The sequence below is a fragment of the Balaenoptera musculus genome, chromosome 5 (assembly GCF_009873245.2).
Source record: "Balaenoptera musculus isolate JJ_BM4_2016_0621 chromosome 5, mBalMus1.pri.v3, whole genome shotgun sequence".
In the NCBI taxonomy this organism is placed as follows: domain Eukaryota; kingdom Metazoa; phylum Chordata; class Mammalia; order Artiodactyla; family Balaenopteridae; genus Balaenoptera; species Balaenoptera musculus.
In genome coordinates, this window is record NC_045789.1 from 9,341,941 (window position 1) to 9,364,702 (window position 22,762).

A 22,762-nucleotide genomic window follows, 5' to 3' on the forward strand; every position below is an offset into this window, starting at 1 on the left:
CGGCCTGGCGGGCCGCCTGGCCCACGGTGGCCTTGCCTACACACCTGGGGGCCAGCGGGCTGGTCGGCTGAGGGGTGTCGACTGGAACAGCTCTCTCTGTTCTAGTGCCCTTTTATCCTCCAGTAGGCTAGCTGGGGCTTCTTCACGAGCGGTCGCAGGGTTACGGCGAGTAGGAGGTGGCAAGCCCCGGCACACAGGCTGCTTTTCAAGCTTCTGCTCCTGTCAGGTCCCTTTGGCTAAAGTACTTCACGTGGCCACACCCAGACTCAGGAGCCGAAGAAATAGACTCGCCCTCTTGATGGGAGGTGTTGCAAAATCACATTGCGTACATACCAGGATGGGAGGAATTTATGGCCATTTTTTGCAAATCTGCCATACTAGGTCTGTAGTGTGTAAAGTGAATAGTGAGATATGGCAATTGTCCAATTAATTTATTCAGTATGATCAGTTAAAATAGATAATTCAAGTTCCTTTAAAAACTTATTTTTCGTTCTGCATGATAAAGGTGGTAATTTTTTACCACCTTGCTGGTTTGAGGAAAAGAGGTGTGCTCCAGAGTGTTTTTGTTGATAATAGATTGTTCGGGATTCTCTTGGAGATACTGAGTTCCTTTGTGGTTACAGGTGCATTGGGACAAAAATGATGTAGACTTAATTCCTAATGGAAGTCACATAGCTGTCGACCAGACTAACAAGTAGGTACAAAGAAATGAAGTATTTGTTTTGTTTATACACTGTATTTATTTCACCGGGCTCTAAAAATTCCTTGTAGTTATAATTTTCCTTTCTTAATTAATCATTTTCCAAAAAGGCAGAGAATCAGTTCATGTTGTACGTATGTGTGTGCCTCCTAGGGTTTGTGTGCTGGCTGGGAAGGAAACGGCTTTCTTGGAGAGGCCTTCCCTCATCTTCCTGTCTAGGATTATACCACTGACCTCTCTCTCTTTATCCCCTTACCCAGCTTTACTTTTTCTTTTCACGTCACACGTTACCTACCTTTAGGATTTTTTGCTTGTTCACTTATCAGTGTTTCCCGTAGCTCTGAGGAGCGGCATGATGGCAGGATCTTGGTCTGTCTCGCTCACCGTTGTTTATCCAGTACCTACAGTTGTCCACAGTGGCGTCTGGTCCATAGCAGGCGCTTAGTTTTGTTAATATTATTAGATGTTACTGTGGTATCTTGACTTCCCAATACTTTATGGGATGCCATTTAAAGCCATAGAGTTTGCGATTATAGAACGCTCCCCTGATAGTTGGTCAGAGTGGCAGAGAAATATCTAGTGAGCATTCTTTATTTTAAAAAACTTTTTTATTGTAATATAACATACAGAAAAGTTCAAAATTATAAGCATGCAGATCAAGAAATAGAACATTTCTAGCTCTGTGGTATATTTTATGAATACACCCCAAGTTGTCCATAGTATTATTGATTGCCTGGCCCTTTCCCCTGAAAGAATTGGCAAATGCGCCCAAAGGCAGAAACTGCAAGTTAAGTGCTGGGCTCACCTCAGGGAGGGAGCTTCCCTTCTGTCTTAGTCCAAAGGCCTCTTGAGTCTTGACTTAGATTTGGAAACCTGGAGCTAGGTGTGCTTTTGTTATATTACCTGGGTTTTTCTAGTTCTTATCACTGGGAACATTTGCTACGAGCTACTCCATCAGAGCTAGATGTATAAATCCCCTCTTTATTTGTGTTTAAGCGCAAATAATTACTCTGACAAATTCAGACAATACAAAAGAGTATAAAATAGGAAGTTTCCCCTGTCTCCCAAGCCCATTCTCCAGAGAGAACAGGGACGGTTTTATTCTTCCAAAATTTTTCTCTTCTAATCTGTCAGTTCTCTTAACTGTGTGACCTTGAGCAATCTCGTACCTTCACTGTGTCTCAGTTTCTTTTCCTCTTTACCAAAATGCCGTAAGAACCTGCCTTGCAGAGTTTTATGAAGATTAAATTAGACAGTACATGAAAAAAACAGCTCTAACAGTTCCGTGGCACATGGTAAGCACCCAGTTATTAGATGTTCTAGCTCTTCCTTTTTTTTTTTTTCTGCTTTAAAATATTTTATTGGTATCCTTTTGATAAGACCAAGTAAAGGCCGCCTAATTCATTTTGGCCCCCAAATTTCTAGGCAGTCCCCTCCCCCCATCCCCCGGAGGTTGACAGCTGCTCACATGGGTCAATGCAGGAAAGATGTGCAGTTCCTAGGATCTGTCCAACACCGGGTGCAGGACAGCCTTTGTGTCAGCAAAACTCACAGTACCCAGGTAGAAGGCACGCTGCTCTCCACTTCTTGTCCCAGCCTGTTGTTGCAGTGGCAGGAACCATTACCTGGGCAGACCAGCCATCCCAACAGCACTTCTCCAAGAGGAGAATTCCAAACCTTAGGCCTTCAGTCACCAGGCTAGCTAGCCCTGAATCTCTGTGAAGGGGCACTGCCCCAGCTGGACTTCCAAAGCTCTCGTGCTTTATTCAAGAGTAACACACCGGTGGATGTCTCAAGCCCCCTCGTGGCACCGCAGACCCTCCTTCGAGAATCGGGGCTGCACACCGGCAACTGTGCAAAGATGGCGCAGGTGGCCGCCTTCTCCTTGTTTGGGGAAGGTTCTGCAGCAGCTGCCAGGCGGACCCCAAGGCCACTGTCTCTTACTGTATTTTTATCGTCCTTTTCACCCCCTCCCCCAGTTTCGTTCAGGGTATTGCAGTAAGCTGAAATCATTTTCTGTTTCGTTAAAGGAGAGACTACGTTTCTAAGTATGTCGATTACATCTTCAACATCTCTGTAAAGGCAGTTTATGAAGAGTTTCAAAGAGGATTTTACAAATTGTGTGACAAGGAGATTATTGAATTTTTCCATCCTGAAGAACTCAGGGATGTGATTATTGGAAATACAGATTACGACTGGGAAACATTTGAAAAGGTACATCATAAAGGCCAAGTGGTTGGAATTAAAATTTTGTTTGTTTGTTTCCTGAATATTTTTTTTTTGCATTTTTCTCTAGAATGCACGTTACGAACAAGGATATGACAGTTCACATCCCACCATAGTGATGTTTTGGAAGGCTTTACACAAATTGACTTTGGAGGAAAAGAAAAAATTCCTTGGTGAGTATTGCATCAGGAGGGGATCTGTAATCTCATGTCTTTTCTGTGACGTAAGGAAATCTTGTGTCTCATGGGTACCATTTGCAACAAATCATACTGTCAGAGCCACTCCTAGCCCCGTGGAATGTCCTTTATGCCAGGTTGTCCCAACATCAAAAAATAAATGTTAATATAGGTCTTTCTCCTGTCATTTTCAATTCTGCCTTGCTTCTAAATTTTTCTTCGTTTCTTTGAGCTAAATATTGAGGCTTCTCCTGTAGTTGTGTCGCCATTCGGTTAGCCAGGCCCTGTGGGATGAGCCAGGCTGTGTGCCGTCATTTGTCTCCGCTACTTTACCTCACCTTCAGACTTTGAGCTCAGCTTTATGCCTGCTCGGTGCTTTTCCTGAGACCTGTCTAATGACTTCCTCTCTCATTTTCTTACTCAACTTCCTTAGCTTATTTTTGAGAAACGTTTATCTTCTTAATTCTTTTTTCTGTGGATAACATGGGTGTTGGAAGGTATTCAGACTTCTCCAGAAGCCCAGCCTAACTCTCCAGTCTTAACGCTTATAGGAAATCTTTGTTCCAGCCAAACAGTCCCCTTGTCTGTACATTCTAGAGCCCGCTCTGCACCTCCCACCTCCAGCTTTCTCCTTCCGTTCCTTGAACCTTCACCTGCCTCCTTGTGGCCTCTCTAAACCTTTCCCTCCTTAAAGGTTCAACTTCATTCCGAACTCTCGGAAGTCTTTCCGGTCATCCCAGCCTGATTCTCTCTCCCTGCTCTGAACCCCAGCATTTACACTCAGAAGGTACTTAACTCCGTGGCACCTTGTTTGCTGTCTTCCACCCTTTTATTTTTCTCTTGCCGTTTGTCTTTTCCTGCTCAAGAATCTAACATTCCCAGCCAGACTGTAAGCTACTTGAGGGCAGTGACTGTGTCAGACTTTGTGCCAACAGTGGTCCCCGATGCAGTCCAATGTAGGACTCTGCACAGGGGCCCTCAGTTAGTGTCTTTGAATAAACACATTTCCTCTCTGTAAATTTTGGTCTCTGTGAAGCAGATCACTCATTTTGATTCTTCTTTTTTAGCGTTTCTTACAGGAACGGACAGAATTCAAGTAAAAGGCTTAAAGAACATGAAAATAACATTTTGCTGTCCTGAATATTTGAATGAAAAAGATCCCATGAGGGCACAGACGTGTTTTAGTGTCCTCTACCTCCCTAAATACTCTACGATGGAAAGAGTAGAAGAAGCGCTTCAAGTAGCCATCAACAGCAGCAGAGGGTTTGGCTGACTCTTACCTCGCGCTCTTTACCGCTTTCGGGAAATGTTTTCAGAAATAAAATTAACTCCAAAATTAACATAGAAGTCTTGCTGACTGTTCAGTGTGTTTACCTGCTTTTTTAGAATGGCTGTTTTTGCATGTAAGATGTATTAGTAATGATACAGATTAGGCGGTTAAAAAACGAGGTGACCCTGAAACCCAGTGCATCAAGTGAGACAGAAGGGCTTTTTTTACTTCATAAACGTCTGGGTAGTTTGTCCAGGGCTGAAGTGGTTCTTCTCCCTCTCAGACTGCTCTAGTAAAAGTCACAAATGACTTTCTTGTTGCAAATTTCAGTGGAAGCTTGCCCATTTCCATCTTAAAAAGGTATTTATTGCATTTGAAACTACTGACTACTTTCTCCTCAAAACTCTCATGAACTGCTAGGCTGTCTTTTTTTCTCGGCTGCTTCCTCATGTCCTTTGCGTGCTTCTCTTACACTCCCGCGACCTGAAGCGCCCGTGCAGGCGTCTTTTCCCACTCTGCACGCACCGCTCGTCGCCATGGAGTCAGTTATGACTTACTTACACGCTGGTGGTACCCAGATCTCTCTCTCTTTGCCTGACAGGAGCTGATAGAGTCCAGCACTACAGCCATCTCTCTGCGTAGCCTCCGTCTACCTACATGCCTCTCGGCTCCTTCATCGCAACATGTTCAAGAAGAAGATGGCCATTTTCCTGCACTCAGCTTGGAATGGTACCACCAATACCTCCTACAGCCGTCTTCCCTTCCTCCCTCTTCTTCACTCCCTACGTTGAAAAAATCAGTCGGGTTTTGACAATTGTAGCTCTCATCTCCCTCTAAGCCTACTGCCAGCGCTTTAGTTCAGGCTCTCTCCATCTGTCCCATCGCTGCAGTTGTCTCTCAACTGGTCTCCTTGTATCTAGACCGACACCGTCCAGTAGAACTTTCCGTGAGGCTAGAAATCTAGATCTGCGCCGTTGAGTAAGATGGACCCCTGCTGTAGATAAGGTTTAGCTGTTGAAGAATTTTGAAGAGAGAAAACTTTGTCGTTGGTAGCGGTGGCAGAAGAAGTGTAGAACTGTGCTGTCCAATGTATGGCTATTTAGCTAAAATGAGATTTACAATTCAACTCGTCAGTCACGCGAGCCACGTTTCAAGTGCTCAGTATCTACATGTGAGACTGCTGGCTACTGTATTGGTGCAGATTTGAGCACGTGTCACCCCAGGGGTCCATGACACACGAAACCTCTGCAAGTTTGCACGTGCTTTTTTTTTTTTCCTTTTTCTGGGAAGGAGAGCCATAGTGTTTATCAGCCGCATATATATCAAAACAATTTTAAAATCAAGCAATAACGTCCAATCTCGTTAACACTGTCATTCTAGTTCCCAAACCCATCCCGACGGGCCTCCTGGTCTCCCACCCCTGCCCTGCACACGCAGTGTACCACATTCTGGTCATTTGTAACTAGCTCAGTTTCCTGAACCGGCTGCAGTCTCTGTCCTGTGCTTTCACACGTGGTTTTTCTTCTGCCTGGAACGCTCCGCTCATCCCACCCCTACCCCTCCTGCTTCCTCACCTCCTCGGGCTTCGGTTCCACCTCCTCCTCTGCCTGGGTTATTCCCAGGCGTTTCTCAGGATTCACTGCCGCTCTCAGGGCTGTCTAGTAGATGCCATGAGAGTGAATTAATAAGTTTGTGGAATATGGCTACCTAGCTCAGAATTCCCCAACTACCGGCTTTCAGTTTCCTTCCAAGAGCTTAGCTGCCCTTGGTCCCAGGAGTTAGCTGAAAGTGCCACCTAGTGGCTAATGCAGAAGATAGCAGTCACTTCCAAATGGAGCATTTCATTAAGTGGCACAAAACTTCTGTCCCCTTTCCACACATAATAGTGAGAATCTACTATGGCTCTTGGTTGTACTATGTAATTTTCTTATTTCCTGCCTCACTTAAAACTCCCACCAGGTCTGTGACAACTTCCATGTCACAGATGCAGAGTCTGAAGTTCAAAGAGCCTTCCTTAAACTCCCACTCTGCAGGAATGGAAGAAAATGAAGAGGAAAAGTAGGTCATGACGAGTCCTTTCTTGCTCCCTCAGGGTGGAAAATCCCCACTTAGAAAGCTGGTGGGAAGGAGTTTATTTGCAAGGTGGTTAAAGGTGATCCCCGACAGGGACGCGGTGAGGACAGTAGGGAAGAGAGTCTTGCTAAGAGGCTCTGAGGAGGCAAGAGGTCCCTGCCATTGTGGACTCAGCTGATTATTGGGGGGGGGGGGGGGAGAGTCCCAGTTAGTTAGTGAAAGAACCAGGCAGTATTTCTCACGGTGGGTTTACAGCGCAACGGTCTGAGGTGGTGAGGTCAGCGTCATGACGCGCGTGGCATTCTGTGGCGGGAAGCTGGTGCAGGAATTCCCGCAACGGACAGAAAGCAAGGATGACGTGCTTGTGAGGGACTCAGGGACGTGAGAAAGCTGTTGGAGAATTCCCAAGAAAGCGTGTCACACCTCAGAGGGTCGCTAGAACCAGCATAATGTGGTGGGCAAAATTTAGCAGGCGTAAGATCTATGTTCCACTACTGTCCGTGTCTCTAACTAGCATTTGACTCCAGCAAGTAAGTGACTTGGAACCACTGAGCCTTATGCTGAACATATAGATACTGTTTTTCTGGTTTTTTTTGGTAACAGCTTTATTGATATACAAGTCGCACAGCATATAATTCAGCCATGTACATTGTACAACTCAGTGGATTTATTATAGTCACAGAATCGTGCAATCATTACCACAGTTGATTTCAGAATACAGTGCTTGTTTTATCAGCAAAATTCTTTCATTTACACTGACCATAGTGAGATTTAGGGCACATTAAAAAGAAAAATAATGCCATTTCAGGAAATGATGGGTACCTCTATTGTCTTCCGTGTTATTTGTATATTGCCACAGAGGAGGGTTTTTTTGTTTTTTTTTTTTTTGCTGCGTTGGGTCTTCGTTGCGGCACACGGGCCTTCTCTAGTTGCAGCGAGTGGGAGCTACTCTTCGTTGCGGTGCGCAGGCTTCTTATTGCGGTGGCTTCTCTTGTTGCGGAGCACGGGCTCTAGGCGCGCGGGCTTCAGTAGTTGCAGCACGTGGGCTCAGTAGTTGTGTCTCGCAGGCTCTAGAGCACAGGCTCAGTAGTTGTGGCGCATGGGCTTTGTTGCCCCGCGGGGTGTGGGATCTTCCCGGACCAGGGCTCGAACCCGTGTCCCCTTCATTGGCAGGCGGATTCTTAACCACTGTGCCACCAGGGAAGTCCTTGCCATAGAGTAGTTTTTAAAACATGACTTGTACTACAGTATATACATTGAATTAATGCAACAGAAAACACATCCAACCTCGTTTTGTCTTTTGAAGGGGAAGAATCACTATCTAAAGGTTCTGTTAAACTACTTGAAGGTTCTATTAAGAATCAGTTAAGGTTATATTCAGTTCTTAGGTTTCTTTAGGGTAACTACTGAAATATTTATGTTACACTTCTGAAAGAGTTATTGTACTAATCAATCTTGTTGAAAGTTCTGGAAAATCAGGAACTATTAATGTGTAAAATGCTCATGCCCTTAGTAGTGCTATTTAAAATAGGTCTCCTGTGGCAGGAAAATAAACTGAAATGTGCCTCAAAACGTAGCCCTCAATAGGACACAATTAGCTATTTGCAAACCTTTCAACCCCACTTCTACCTCCAGAGGCACATACTTTCCTGGGAAATTATTCTATTTTGGCTATTATGTGTCTCTCTAAATATTCTAAGTTTAAAATTTAGAATATTTTACATTTTCTCTTCCTTAGAATCACACTCTAGTGACCAAAGGGGGATAAAAACCCCACAAAACTACAAATTGTTTTATGGAAAATGTCAATAGCTTATTTTATTATTAATGTAAGCATGTGATGCCAAAGAAATGAAGGTAATTTTACAAACTCAGAATTTTGGCAAATACATGAAGTTTCCATTTTATTACAGTTTTATACCACATTAGTTCAAATCCATTTCTCTACAACTACCTCAACAGAGCTCCTCTGGAATTATTTCAGTCATCCTTAACATGTGACTTTACCAGACTCTGAATGTAAAATAAACATATAAGATTTCAAATTAGTAACTTTTAATTATGAATGGGATAAGACATAAAGTCATCAGATGATGGCTGGGGCTATTAATTTCCAACAAGACACTCTGTTGAAATGTTTCTCCTGATACCCCAGGTATAAATAAGAACCTTCAAAAAACAAGGGCAGAACCAAAGTACAATACAGAAGCCTCTGCAGCTTAAGCCTCCCCTAATCCTAAACCTCTGACAGAAGCTAGGCAAAGCATCTTTCTTGCACGTTAAGTGGGTGTCCAGTATTTCCACGTAGTTGAGCTTTCAGAGGCAGACACTCAAGCCTATCCTTAGGATATACCGTCTTGGCTCTGGTTGTATTAATTATGCCTGAAGAGTTTAATACCCATCCAAGTCCAAAGGTGGAAGAACACATACACGGGTATGGTGACCGGCAAGAGCAGACTGTAAAAGCACAGGCTGGTTGTGCTAGTGCAGCCCTGCGGGAAGTTTTCTTCCACGGAGGCCGAGTATAACAGCCCTGCTAACGAGACCAGCGGAATAAGGACAGTCAACGTAGGAAGAGACAGAAACATTCTTCCCCTCCACTGATTACCCGCCACTCTGACTTTTTAAAAGGTGGATGGTATTTAGAAAATTCAGTTGTGTGTGTGGTCGTTTTTACATATGATCTAATGCTGCTCCGTTTCTTCTTGCTTCTTATTTTGATGTGTCATCCTAGCTGCCTGTGGTATCATATTAGGAATCCCATCAATAATTGGATAGGCTATTCCTAACTCTTCGTTAATCAGTTCATTTGTCGATGCTTCGTATCTGAGGGGGAGAAAGAAAAACAAAATGAATCGTGGAGAACAAAATGCTTGGAAGAGCTTGATGTACAATAAAACAGTAACGTTTGGGCTTCCCTGGTGGCGCAGTGGTTGAGAATCTGCCTGCCAATGCAGGGGACACAGGTTCGAGCCCTGGTCTGGGAGGATCCCGCATGCCGCGGAGCGGCTAGGCCCGTGAGCCACAACTGCTGAGCCTGCGCGTCTGGAGCCTGTGCTCCGCAACAAGAGAGGCCGCGACAGTGAGAGGCCTGCGCACCGCGATGAAGAGTGGCCCCCGCTCGCCGCAAGTAGAGAAAGCCCTCGCACAGAAACGAAGACCCAACACAGCCAAATATAAATAAATAAATAAATAAATAAATAATAAAAATAAAGGAATTCCTTTAAAAAAAAACAAACAAAAAACAGTAACGTTTATCCCGTTCTTCACGTAAGTGTTAATCCCAGAAAAGCAGAATTAGGCTGCTTTTCATTCTAAAAGCAGGAATAGCCCATCGAACCACTTCTCTTAGAAAATGAATCTCTTAATTGTTCCCATTTTAGTCAGTTTCTCTCATTTTCTTTTTCACTTTATTCCCAAGCCATGCCTCAGTTTTTTAAAATACCAGTCAGAAAAGATTTGCCCTTTTCATCCAAATCTTCCTTCATTACTTTTTTCAACCCCAAAACAACCCCCCTTCCTTTACCACTGGAACAGACCCTAGAGGAAATTCCAACTTCTTCATCTTAGAATACATGCTTAATAGAGCAGCCTTATTGACCCATTAAAAGGAAACCACTGAAAAATCGAGATACACAGAAGTTTGAGAGATGAGAGTGCAGAAATGAGGACACTTCGGAACGCAGCGTGTCTGCAAGTGAGCTGTTTACACAATTAGCTAAGAGGGAGATCAAATGGTAATGTCAAGGTTTAAGAAAACTGAGTGAGTCACATGTTCGTTATGAGAAAAACCCTGAAAGAGACATGAAAAAGATGAAGATGACTAGCAATCCGCCACCCCAAGACCACCGCTGACGCCATGTGGGCGTTTCCTGGTGTCGGGGTTCCGAGTCGGCGGCCTGGAACGGTAGTGTTCCCCCACAACGACTCTACGTTAAAGGTTAAGCAGGCCTTTACAAAAGCCAAAAGCAGGCGGCACCCCGCGCTTACATGCCTAAGGCCGCACACGGCGTCTGCACAAGACTGTGGAGGCCACTGCATTTTTCATCGTCTTGGCTGAAAAATCGGAACGCCGTGGACTAGTCTTGAGTCCTACGAGCTCCTAAACCGGGCTCTCCAGGTGAGAAACCCTTCGGGTCCTTTTAAGAAAATGCGCCATTGCTCAAGCCCCGCCCGCGGGCCTTCCGAACCATTCGGCCCGCCCTGGGGTGCCTGGAAGTCTGCATTTCTAAAAAGGTGCCCTGGCGATTCTCAGGCGCGGCCAGGGGAGAACCGACACGCGCTCCGGCCCGCGCCGGCGAGTGGGCGGTGCGGTTCGGGAGGCCTGGGGCTCGGCGCGCCGCCGGCCTCCCGCCTCCCCTCCCCGCGCCGCGGGAGACCCGGGGGAGCCGGCGGGCCCCGGGGCCAAGGAATGGCAGCCAAGAGCACGCCCGGAGTGACCTGCCAGGGCTGCTCGGCGGCGGTCCACGGCCATGCGGTCCACCCGCCCCCCTCGCCGCGACGGAACACCCGCCGCGGGCGAACCTCACCGGAGCGGCTTCTTGGAGAGCGGGCACACCAGGAACTCCAGCAGCGCTGGGTCGAAGGCGCGGGGCGGTTCCCGCGTCCGCTCGCTCTGCTCTGGGGACGGCCGCGACACCGACGCGTGCACACACCTCTGGGCGACCGCGGGCGGCCGTGCGCGTGTCCCCCGCAGCGCTGAGGCGAGCCGGCCGCAAACTCCGCGCGGCATGGCCTGGCGGCCCGCGACCGGGCCCCTGCGCGCCCGTGACCGCGCCCGTGACCGCCCGCGCCGCCGCAGGCGCTGCCCGGGAGTCCAGCCCCCGCGGCCAGGCCCCGCCCCCCGGTGCTCGGGAAACGCTGCCCCCGACAGGTGGAGGCTAGCGCTTTGGTTCCGAGGACGCTCCGGACCCGACTGCTTTCGCCGCGACACCGCTCGGTAGTTGAGAGCGCGGCGTGCAGCCCGGGCCCCTTGCGGCTTCTCCTGCGCGTTTGCAGGTTACAAACAAAACCGACGCTTTAAGGCGGGGAGGGGGGCAGGGTGTCTTGAGTTTTCACCAGAGCCTGTCGCAGGGTTGCCAGGAAGCCAGTGGCCGACTTCAGAGTCACACAGTGTTTCACTTGGACCTACGTGGTTATCACCAAAATGAGGTTTCAAACACACTGTCCTGTTGGGTATGTTAAAAACATTACTTTGTTTTGTGTAAATCTTTACTATACCACAGTTCCTGTAGCATCGTTTGGCCTTTTTTTTTTTTTTTTTCTTCTCCTTTCATTTAAAAACATTTAAAGACCTGAAAAGAATGACTTAGTCCTCTTCACCTCTAAGATGTCCAGATTCTTACCCTGTGGGACTCATCGGGAACTCAATGGCGTAATAATAATAGCACACCTAATTTGCTTTTATAAATGAGCTTGCAAGCAGCAAGGACTCTAAATAACTGCGTCTGTTAGTTAAATGGGTGATCCATTCAATGGGTTTTTCGCCCCCGGTTTGCCTCTGACTCTCCAAGAAAATGATGCACGTTTTATCTCTTTCTTATAGTGTAGTAGATAAGTGCTTGGGCTCTGGGGTGCGTAGTTTACTCGTTCCATAACTCCAGCAAATGACCTAACTACTCAGTTTCCTTATCTGTGTAATAAGATTAATAATTGTACCTACCTCATGAAATTCCCTCCTGGGGATTAAAATGTGCTAATGCATGCAAAGAACATTTAGAACATTTGTGCCTGGGACAAATTAATGCTCAGTTAATGTTATCTACTTTTATTTTCTCTATTCTTCCTAGTTCAGAATACTAGGAGATTCTTTGTTAGTCATCATTCTTTTCTCTTTGTTTCACTAAATATTGAACCTTTTCTCACGTCATTGGTCTTTATCATTTCACACTTTGTGTTCCTCGGAGATAGGGATGGGAGTGAGGAATATAGAGGTACAAGTACAAGATTATATTTTCAAATTTCTCTTGCACTCAGCGGTGTAAAAGTAGAGAAACTTTTATTTTGTTTGTTCACTCTATTAAAAAAAAACCCACTACGTTATTTGATGCTTTTTGTTTACTAATGCTCAAAAGATTTCAGCATAGGCAGTTGTCAGGGATGTAGCCTCAAGAGGGCCTATTGTAAAGTTCCTATGTTACTTTCACATTATTTCCTACTAGGGCAGTAGTAGGAATCAATTTTTCAGGTGTAGTTAGTTGATACCTAGGGAAGGAGGGAACTGTAGGAAAGGTAAGTTTCAGCGAGGTATGGGGACACAGAGCTGAACTTGTGCTGGCACTGAGTGGTCCCAGGCCAGGCTGGGCAGGCCAGAACCTTGGACCCCTGTGGGGTAGGGCCAGACACCCATGCTTAAGACAAGCTTCATTAGCTTCATCTCACCTCACCTGGCTGATAGATGCCTATCAACTGGGTTTTCTAACAAGTTATAAATAAATTAGTTTCAGTTTGCATCCACATAGAAGGTTTGAAGCAGATCAGTTAAATTTATATTAGTATTGGGGGAAAATATCTTCAAATTTGTAGCACCCCAATCAACATTCAAGTTTTAAGGAACATGTGAGTGTGTGAAGTATTAGTCCAAACCATATAAGCATTAAGTTGCAAAATGTCCCTGCACAGCCCTCGCTAATTAAGAAATCTAACTCATTTCTGCATGTAGTATACTAAGCTGAATGTAGGTGACAGGGTAGAATTGTAAAACCGTTAGTCCTTTTTTGACTGTTGGCATGGCTGTGATCTTTCCCATCACAGAGCTCTGGGCTCACACCATATTAGCTCTGTGACCTTGGGAAACTCTCTGCCTCAATCTTCTCATTGGTAAAATGGTATAATAATAGTACCTACCTTGTGAGAGTTGTTGAAGGGATTAAATCAAATAATACAAGTAAAGCAGTTAGCCTAGGGGCTGGCACAGAGTACACATTTAAAGAATGTTATCAGAGCAGCAAAATTCCTTATTGTGGTGAAGCTGTAGAAAATTCTGATGAAAAAGGAAAGCACAATGTACCACTGGAAACCTTAATTTTAACTGACATGGAATTTTTAGAGTTTCCAATGTGGATAATATTGAAACACAACTCTTGGTTTATTATACACATTAAGTGAGTTAGAAATCTCCAGGTAGAGGAGAGGCTAGAATATATATTTTAATAAAAAGTTTCATGAATACCAAATTTGGGGCATTGGAATTTGGGAATCTCTGATTCAGTGAGAGAAATTAAAATCACTTTTCCACTAGATGGCATCATCAAATATTTGAACTAACATTTATTCCTGCTTGTACTTTTCTTTCTGTGATTACAAAGATTTGCTTTTATTTTGCCAGTTGGTTCCTTAATCTGATGACATCTATTTTAGGAACAGAAGTCACAAAAATGTTATTAATAAATTAAAGTTGTGATGAGTTCCTTAAAATCAAGGGTCCAAAGGATAAATGCACAAGAAGTATGAAAAAAATCATAAAAGAGAAAATACAGTTGATCAATAAACACATAAAAATACTCATCCTCCATAGTAAAGTAATGCAAATTTCAAACATCAAAGAACTTTCCATTTCTCACCTATAAAAATTGTAAATATTTTAGAAGTGTAAATCTTAATATTTGCCATTCATTTATTAATTTATTGAATGCCCACTATGTGGCAGGAACTGTCTAGGTTAGTCAGAGTTCTCCAGTGAAACAATTAATTGTGTGTGTATATGTATATATATCTGTATATAGGGTTTCTTATGAAGAATTGGCTCACATGATTATGGAAGCTGAGAAGTCCTAAGATCTGCTGTCTGAAAGCTGGAGACCCAGGAAAGCCAGTGGTGAAGTCCAATCTGAATCCCCGAAGGCCTGAGGGCCAGAGGAGTGCATGGTGTAAACCCCTGTCCAAGGGCAGGAGGAGACAGATGTCCCAGCTCGAGCAGTCAGGTAGGAAGCAAAAGGCATGAATTTCTCCTTCCTCCACTTCTTTGTTCTATTTAGACTTTCAGTGGGTTGCCTGATGCCTGTCCACGTTGCGTGAGCTGTTTTACTGAGTCCACTGATTCAGACGCTGATCTCATCTGTCCCTCACAGACATACCCAGAAATAATGTTGAATCTGGGCACCCCTTGGCCCAGTCTAGTTGACACAAAAAGTTAACATCACAGTATCCTAGCGGCTGGAGCTATCCTCTGGACACACCATTACACAGTGTGAAAAATAAAAACTCATTACAACAATACCAAAATGGTTATTACATATAAGAAGTGAAAAAAAGCAGGACACAAATTTTATGCATGAGTACAATTATTTTTTAAACCAAAACTTAGGAATAGGAAAAAAAAAAAGAATAAAAACCAAGTATTGCACAATTTCTCCATCACTTACAGCTGGGTAACAATGTGAGTCACCATGTGAGAGGTCCTGATTCCAGAGGATCTGAAATATTATCTTTTTTTTTTATAAATTTATTTATTTATTTATTTATGGCTGCGTTGGGTCTTCGTTGCAGCGTGAGGGCTTTCTCTTGTTGTGGTGAGCAGGGGCTACTCTTCCTTGCGGTGCGCGGGCTTCTCATTGTGGTGGCCTCTCTTCTTGCAGAGCACGGGCTCTAGGCACGCGGGCTTTAGTAGTTGCGGCACACGGGCTCAGTAGTTGTGGCTTGTGGGCTCTAGAGCGCAGGCTCAGTAGTTGTGGCGCACAGGCTTAGCTGCTCCACGGCATGTGGGATCTTCCTGGACCAGGGCTTGAACCCTTGTTCCCTGTGTTGGCAGGCAGATTCTTAACGACTGCACCACCAGGGAAGTCCCTGAAATGTTATCTTTGATACACATAATAAAGGTAAAGAAATGGACATGCAATTTTTAATAATGGATACTTTGTTTCTTTCCATGTCCACTAAAGAGATGTGTCCATTTAAAAAGTATTAGTTTGAAGGGGTGCTGCTTTGTCAGACTGCCCCAGGCACCAATGTCACTGGCTAGCCCTGCTGTACAGTGTGAGCTGTGGAGCTCTCTTTCCTTCTCATCAACCCTGCTTGGTCTAGGGCACCAGCACGTCTCCCCTGTTGTATCCCAGTAGCCTCCAGCCTGACCTTCCTGCCTCCAGACTCATCCCTTCCATTCATTCCCCCCTATTGTTTTCCAGTGTGATTTTTCTGAAAATCAAATCTGCTCAGACCATTCCCTGGCCTAAAGTCAATACAACAGTCATCCCCTTAGGCTTGGGAGATCCATTCCAAGAACGCAGTGGAGGCCTGAACCACTGCATAGTACCGAATCCTATATATACTATGCTTTTTCCTATACATACATGCCTATGATAAAGTTTAATGTACAAATTAAGGCACAGTAAGAGATTAATAACAATAATAATAAAATAGAATAATTATTGCAATGTACTGTAATAAAAGTTATGTAAATGTGGCCTCTGAAAAAAAGAAACCAAGTATTGGTTGTCTTTAGGTGGTTGGAATATTACTGACTTGTTCTTTAATTGTTTCTCTCTCTTAAATTTTTTCTTTAATAAAATAGTTTTAAAATATAAATATGACTGGTTAATATTTGAGGTTAATCATCGATAGATGTGTATTTTATTTCAAAACTATTGATTCAGTTAAATTAATATTTATTGAGCACTTTCTGTGTTCTCAATAGGAGGTAAAAAGAAAGGTATAAAAGCGTAAAAGATATGATCCCGATTTTCAAGAAGTTCATAATCTTAAATGGAGTAAACAGCCTAGGATAAAGTTATCTAAAAATCCTGGTTTATATGTGATGCATTTTTTGTGTATTTATTCAACATTTGTTGAATTTACATTGTACATCAGGTACACAAAGGAGGGAGTGTTACCTGTGCCTGATGGAAGGGTTGGGGGAGTATCAGTTAAGTGTGGGTCATGTGGCACTGTCAAATTATCTGCTGAGGTCCCAGGAGACACTCATTTAATCCCCTTTTATAAGCTCTTTTAATCCATGAAAACAAATTTAAATTTTGCAGTGAGGATATAGAAGGTTGCTGGCAGAGATGATGAACCATCAAGACTGTATAACTGTCAGATTTCAAATCTGATTACAGAAATGGCCAGGTTTGGAAAAGTCCCTGGTGGTCCATCGGTTAGGACTCTGCGCTTCCGGTGCAGGGGGCACGGGTTCGATCCCTGGTCAGGGAACTAAGATCCTGCAAGCCATGCGGCGCAGCCGAAAAAAAAAAGGCCAGGTTTGATCTTGAGCTTAAAAATTCAGCATAATTAGGATGTGAACATACGAAATGAGGAATGGTATTTCTTTTTCTTTAAATTAATTTTTACTGGAGTATAGTTGCTTTACAATGTTGTGTTAGTTTCTGCTGTACAGCAAAGTGAATCAGCTATACATATACATATATCCCATCTTTTTTGGATTTCCTTCCCATTTAGGTCACCACAGAGCACTGAGTAGAGTTCCCTGTGCTCTACAGTAGGTTCTCATTAGTTATCTATTTTATACACAGTATCAATAGTGTATATATGTCAATCCCAATCTCCCAATTCATCCCACCCCCCCTTCCCCCTCGGTATCCATATGTTTGTTCTCCGTGTCTGTGCCTCTTATCCATATGTTTGTTCTCCGTGTCTGTGCCTCTATTTCTGCTTTGCAAATAAGACCATCTATACCATTTTTCTAGGTTCCACATATATGCGTTAATATACGATATTTGTTTTTCTCTTTCTGACTTCACTCTGTATGACAGTATCTAGGTCCATCCAAGTTTCTACAAATGATCCAATTTCGTTCCTTTTTATGGCTAAGTAATATTCCATTGTATATATGTACTACATCTTTATCCATAGAATAGTATTTCTTGAAGAGACTCATCACCACTGTTTTGTTCTTTAAAATGTTCTATTTATACATATTTCAAAAATAAGTCATTAAAACTATGTGTATCAGAAAGGAAGTGTCCAGATAAGTAACGCCCCATAATATTAATTTGTCTATTTAGAATAAAGGAAATCAAGGAGAAATGGCAGGAAGTTCTTTCCAACTTGGCTTTAAATAGGAATGGTAGTAGTACCCATCTGTGCTGGCTACTTTGGCCCTCTCAACCGCCATTTCACCCGCCTATATGTGTGGAGAAGTTGGAAAGCTGAAAGTACATTTTCCAGACTCTCTTGCAGCTAGGGTTGTAGATATGCAGTAAGTTCTGCGCACACATGAGATTTGAAAGGGAGACAGAAACAAGCTTCCTGCAGCAGGGAGAGCTGAGAAGCAGGCTCTGACAGACACAAGATTTGCATGGGTTGGATCTATGTTGCCGTCTGGACACATCTTCTCGAACGTGAGGCAGCTGTGGCAGCAACAGCAGCGTCCTGCCCAATGGATCACAGCTGTGAGGGTGTGACCTTAACACCAAAACTCCAGAGCAAGCCCCCTATTTCTGCTGTTCCAACTCTTCCAATGAACTTATAAGCATGTACTTCCCTGTATTAAATTCCTTTATACTGGAAATGCCTAAAATAATTTATTTTTCCTATCCTGAACCCTGAGTGATAAATTATCCTAGAGTGTCGATGAGAATAAAATATAAAAATATATGTAAATCACTTAGAATAGTACCTGACAGTTTGTACTCAATACGTACTAGTTATTTAAATTTTTATTAGGGAGATGAGTTCAGGCTGAAGAGAACAATCTAGGCCCAAGGTTGAAAACTATGGTTCGAAGGCCAAATCGAGCCCACCGCCTGTTTTCATAAATAAAGTTTTATTGGAACACAACCGCTATCATTTGTTTACATGTTGTCTGTGACTGCTGTTATTCTTCAAGGTCACAGTTGCAACAGAAACTGAATAGACCACAAAGCCTACAATATTTACCATCTGACCCTTTACAGAAAAGATTTGCGTACCTCTGATCTGAACCGTCAAAAAGAATGAGGAGTACAAGTACTGGGAGACATTCATGAAAACAATCATCCCCTTGACGCAGAGTGGTCATTTCTGGGGAAAATAGTTTGGGACGTTTTCTTTCTGCAAGGGTTCAAAGTAGAACATTGAGGAGGGGGGGAAGATACTTATTATACGTGCAAAACTCTGATTTTATCAGTAAAATTGGAGGGATAAAAGGAGGCAAAACTGATGTCACCTGAGGCCTCAGCAAGTAATTTGGTAGTGCTCACATTACGACCCCTGCCATTTCCCAGGGTTTTCCTCTAGATCATGCAGCCCAGCTTGGAAAGTGACCACGTGAGAAGCCCCGTAATAAAAGTCTATGTTACCTCTTTCACACCCAGCCGGTTGTGAGTTCTTACAGTCTGTTTCTTCATAAATACTCTGGCGTTCACCCACTTTGACCTTCATAGTCACTGTTCTAATCTAGGCCTCAGTAAATTTAAAACTGTGGTTAACTGAATATAGTCCTAAATTTCTTGTTTTTAAATTTTTTCTCATTTAAAATTCCAATTTGAAAAGTTTTCTCCTTTTCTTTCTCACTGGCAACTTTGCCAAAAATTTCACAAAAAGAAAAATTATTTATGCTTGATTTATATTTATTATTTTTCAAAAGGCTCATTAACACATCATAGTCACCCAAAGTCCATAGTTTTCCTTAGGGTTCACTCTTGGTGTTGTACAGTCTATGGATTTGGACAAATGTATAATGGCAGGTAACCACCATTATGGTATCATATGGAGTATTTTTACTGCCCTAAAATTCTTCTATGCTCCATCTACTTTTATGTTTGATTTTAAAGTTCTGTGTGTTTTCAGTTTTAACCAAGTTTCTTAGCTTTTATCTCTTTTCTTTTTTTTACTCCTCTTCTCTCTCTGTCTACATCCCTCCCGCCTCCCTCCGCCTCCCCACACTTCTTTCTTCCTCACTTCCTTCCTGCTGCTGGATAAATAGGATCCGTATGATCCGACAGTTTTCTAACTTTAATGTGCATATGAGTCACGTGGGAATCTTGTTAAAATGCAAATTCTAATTCAGTATGACTGAGATCATGCTGAAGAGGCAGCTTGTAATCCTCGTTTCTTAAAAGCTTCCAGGTGACGCTGCTGAGCTTCAGACCACACTGAGTAGCGAGCTGCTAGGACAGCGATTCTCAAACAGGTGATTTTGGCCTCCAGGGGACACTTGACAACGATGCGGAGACATCTTTGACTGTTACAGCTGGGGTGGTGCTACTGGGTGGAGACCAGAGACGCTGCTAAACGTCTTACTATGCACAGGACAGCCCTCAGAACAACGAAGGATCTTGCCCCAAAGGTCCACAGTGCCAAGGCTGAGAGCCCTGCTCTAGAACGATCTTCGAATTTGTAAGTACCCGATGTGTATCTTCTAGGACTCTAACAGGTGTTTTTGAATTTTGGGGTCGGGGGGTTGGTGGGATAAAGCTTTCCAGGTTGCTCCCAGTGAGGCCTGGTAGGTTCCCTCTTCTTAGCCAGATCCTGTGACTGAAAGGGTTTCTTACATAACATCAGGAATAATTTTTTCTTTCAAAAGTCTACTAGCCCTCTGGTCATATCTCCTTCCAATTTATTAAGGGAAAATGATGAATGGAATTTTTCATGGCATTAGCATGATTTTAAAAAGGCCCACAATCCGAAAAGGATAAAAAAAAATATGAAGGCAGCAAGTTTATAGGCTTGAAATGTGTGATCTTATATGGCTTTTGTGTTATCCGTATTTAGGCTAGTACTTTATGGGGTTTTAGAAAACAACTGAAGCGATTCCCAAAATGATAATCAATAGATGTTTTACTCTGTATATGTTTCCAATGAATCTTCAGATTGCATCAATCAAATAGTCCGAGGTGTAAAAGAAAACGAACCTTAAAAGAAGCCTTTCGCTGTATTTAGATGAGGAAGATGGGGACTAGCTCTAGAGATCTTCCCTCTGACCGTAAGAAGCTGTGTTTTCCGTGGTTGAAGAGATTGGGGAATTTCGTAAACTCTAACTTGATTTGGCTCTTCAGTAGCACAGGCCACACAGAAGAATTATTGCCTATGAAAACTATGATGACTTTACCAGAATCACAATGAAATGAAAGTAAAAATGAAAGATTTTTGCTTAAACTGTGGTCACAATTCCAAGTTTTTGAAAGTCTGCTTTTCCTGATTTTTCTCAGCCTGTCAGGCATCTCTGGCTGACTCACAGCCCAACATTGAACTTCCTACCAGGCGCTTACTACCTGGCCTGCCAGCACCTGGGGCACAGCCCTGGGATTCATTCTGCCCTGGTTTCTTCTTGCTTTCCTTCCACAGGAAGATAATACCACATTTTCAAACAGTGTTTAGACTTGTCACTGAGGATATATTCTTTTAATGTAATGATCTCACTGAAACATAATTTATTCAACAACTTACAGAATTCATGAACTGAAAAATGTTATATAAGGTGATTACATCAGATAGCATGATCCTCTTAAACTTATTATCTCACTCCCCACACAACTGTCTCTCCTCTTTACTCAACTTAGTAAACGATGCCACCATGCACTGAATCACCTGGGCCCCAGAACTGAAGTCTTGCTCTACTTCTCCCTTCCTCTCACCTCCCACATGCAATCAGTCGCCAGGTCCTGTCATTTGTGTCCCTTAGTCTAGGTCCTCCTGACTTCCGTCCTGTTTTTCAACGATAGTCTTTTAACAGGTCCTGCCCCCAGTCTTTTTTCAATTCATCCCCCCCACTGTTGCCAAAATATTCTTTTAATGTAAAAAGTAGTCACAAAACTTAACAAGTAAAAGCCTTTGCTTAAAATATAATTTCCAAACTCCTGAATGTGACCGCTTTAGGGGAATTTTCGGCTTTAATCCTCCTGGTGGTCTCTGAATTTTTATGTATATAATCTATATATTCATGACATAATTAATATGTCATTACATAATCAATATGTCATTAATTAATTAATATGTATAATTAATTATATATCGATTATATGTATATATAATATATGTATAATATATATGTATATGTATATGTAATAATATGTATAATTAATTATATATAGATTATATATAATCTATATATTCATTACATAATTAATATGTCATTAATTAATATGTTTAATTAATTATATATAGATTATATGTATATATAATATATATGTATAATATATATGTATATGTGTATATAATAATATGTATAATTAATTAATTATATATAGATTATATATAATCTATATATTCATTACATAATTAATATGTCATTAATTAATTAATTATGTCATTACATAATTAATATGTCATAATCATTCCATAATTAATATGTATATTTAATTAATAGATTAATTTTTAGAGCAATTTCACGTTCACAGCCAACCTGAGTGGTAAGGACAGAGTTCCTGTATATCCCCTCCTCCACAAACACACACAAACTCCTCTGCCATCAATATCCGCCCCCCCGAGCAGTACGTTTGTTGGAATCAGTGAACCTACGCTGACACATAATTTTCACCCCAAATCCATAGTTTACATTAGGATTCACTGTTTGTGTGGTACATTGGATAGGTTTGGACAAAGGTATAATGAGAAGTGTCTACCATTATATATAGTATCATACAAAGTATTTTCACTGCCCTGAAGATCACCTGTGTTTCACTTGCTCACTTTTCACTTTTGGGGCAGGGGCCCCAAACCCCTGGCAACCACTGATTTTTATCTTAACGTCTCCACAGTTTGTCTTTTCCTGAATGTCACATAGCTGGAATCATACTGTATGTAGCCTTTTCAGATTGGCTTCTTTCACTTGTCAATATGCATTTAAGGTTCCGTTTTCATGAGTTGATAACTCATTTCTTTTTACTGTTGAGTAATATTTCATTGTCTGGATGTACCACGGTTTGTTTATTCAGTCACCTATTGAAGATCATCTTGGTTGCTTCCAAGTTTTGGCAGTTATGAATAAAGCTGCTGTAAACATTCTTGTACAAGTTCCTATGTGGACATAAGTTTTTAACTCATTTGGGTAAATACCAAGGAATGTGATTGCTGGATCATATGGTAAGAGTATATTTAGTTTTGTAAGAAACTGCCCAACTGTCTTCCAAAGTGGCTGTACCATTTTGCATTCCCACCAGCAATGAATGAGTGTTCCCATTATTTTACATCCTTGTCAGCATCTGGTGGTGTTGATGTTTTTGATTTTTGCCATTCTTATAGGTGTGTAGTGGTATCTCCTCATTATTTTAATTTGCAATTCCCTAATGATGAATGAAATTGAGCATCTTTTCATATGCCTTTTTGCCATCTGTATATCACCTTTGGTGAGGTATCGATTCAGATCTTTTGCTCATTTTTAAAATTGGGTTGTTCATTTTCTTGTTGAGCTCTAAGAGTTCTTTTAACATTTTATAATAGATA

The 22,762-nt window shown here is 42.5% G+C and overlaps 3 protein-coding genes and 1 long non-coding RNA gene across 7 annotated transcripts in view; 2 read left to right on the forward strand and 2 right to left on the reverse strand.

The window, feature by feature from the left end:
* HERC5 (HECT and RLD domain containing E3 ubiquitin protein ligase 5) overlaps positions 1-4,430 on the forward strand; it is a 42,016-nt gene extending 37,586 nt beyond the window's left edge. Inside the window, exons 20-23 of the mRNA XM_036853418.1 lie at positions 624-694; positions 2,731-2,914; positions 2,997-3,099; positions 4,170-4,430. Of these exons, the coding sequence (XP_036709313.1) occupies positions 624-694; positions 2,731-2,914; positions 2,997-3,099; positions 4,170-4,375 (564 nt within the window). The 3' untranslated portion in view covers positions 4,376-4,430. The remainder of the gene's footprint in view (positions 1-623; positions 695-2,730; positions 2,915-2,996; positions 3,100-4,169) is intronic.
* Positions 4,431-7,555: 3,125 nt separating this feature from the next.
* PIGY (phosphatidylinositol glycan anchor biosynthesis class Y) lies at positions 7,556-9,071 on the reverse strand. Its single transcript, XM_036852923.1, has one exon. It carries the CDS (start codon positions 9,031-9,033, stop codon positions 8,818-8,820), a length of 216 nt encoding a protein of 71 aa, XP_036708818.1. The 5' UTR covers positions 9,034-9,071; the 3' UTR covers positions 7,556-8,817.
* Positions 9,072-9,094: 23 nt separating this feature from the next.
* PYURF (PIGY upstream reading frame) lies at positions 9,095-11,200 on the reverse strand. Its single transcript, XM_036852922.1, has 2 exons — positions 10,975-11,200; positions 9,095-9,271 (listed from the first exon to the last, which is right to left on the reverse strand). Exons 1-2 carry the CDS (start codon positions 11,175-11,177, stop codon positions 9,130-9,132), a joined length of 345 nt encoding a protein of 114 aa, XP_036708817.1. The 5' UTR covers positions 11,178-11,200; the 3' UTR covers positions 9,095-9,129.
* A 213-nt stretch (positions 11,201-11,413) lies between these two features.
* The window catches only part of LOC118895598, a 39,524-nt gene continuing 28,175 nt past the window's right edge, over positions 11,414-22,762 (forward strand). For 2 of the 4 annotated variants that reach the window (XR_005019977.1, XR_005019980.1), the window contains exons 1-2: positions 14,195-14,367; positions 19,441-19,717. This is a non-coding gene — a long non-coding RNA (uncharacterized LOC118895598). Of the gene's footprint in view, positions 11,621-14,194; positions 14,368-19,440; positions 19,718-20,190; positions 20,375-22,762 lie in introns of those variants that run through there. The other 2 variants (XR_005019979.1, XR_005019978.1) reach the window with 2 other exon arrangements.

Excerpts from the sequence above, each read along its gene's own strand:
- PIGY (XM_036852923.1), bottom strand. The coding sequence starts at position 9,033 with ATGTTTCTGTCTCTTCCTACGTTGACTGTCCTTATTCCGCTGGTCTCG.
- PYURF (XM_036852922.1), bottom strand. The coding sequence starts at position 11,177 with ATGCCGCGCGGAGTTTGCGGCCGGCTCGCCTCAGCGCTGCGGGGGACA. Across the intron at positions 9,272-10,974 it reads CTCTCCAAGAAGCCGCTCCG|ATACGAAGCATCGACAAATG; the intron begins GTGAGGTTCGCC and ends TCTCCCCCTCAG.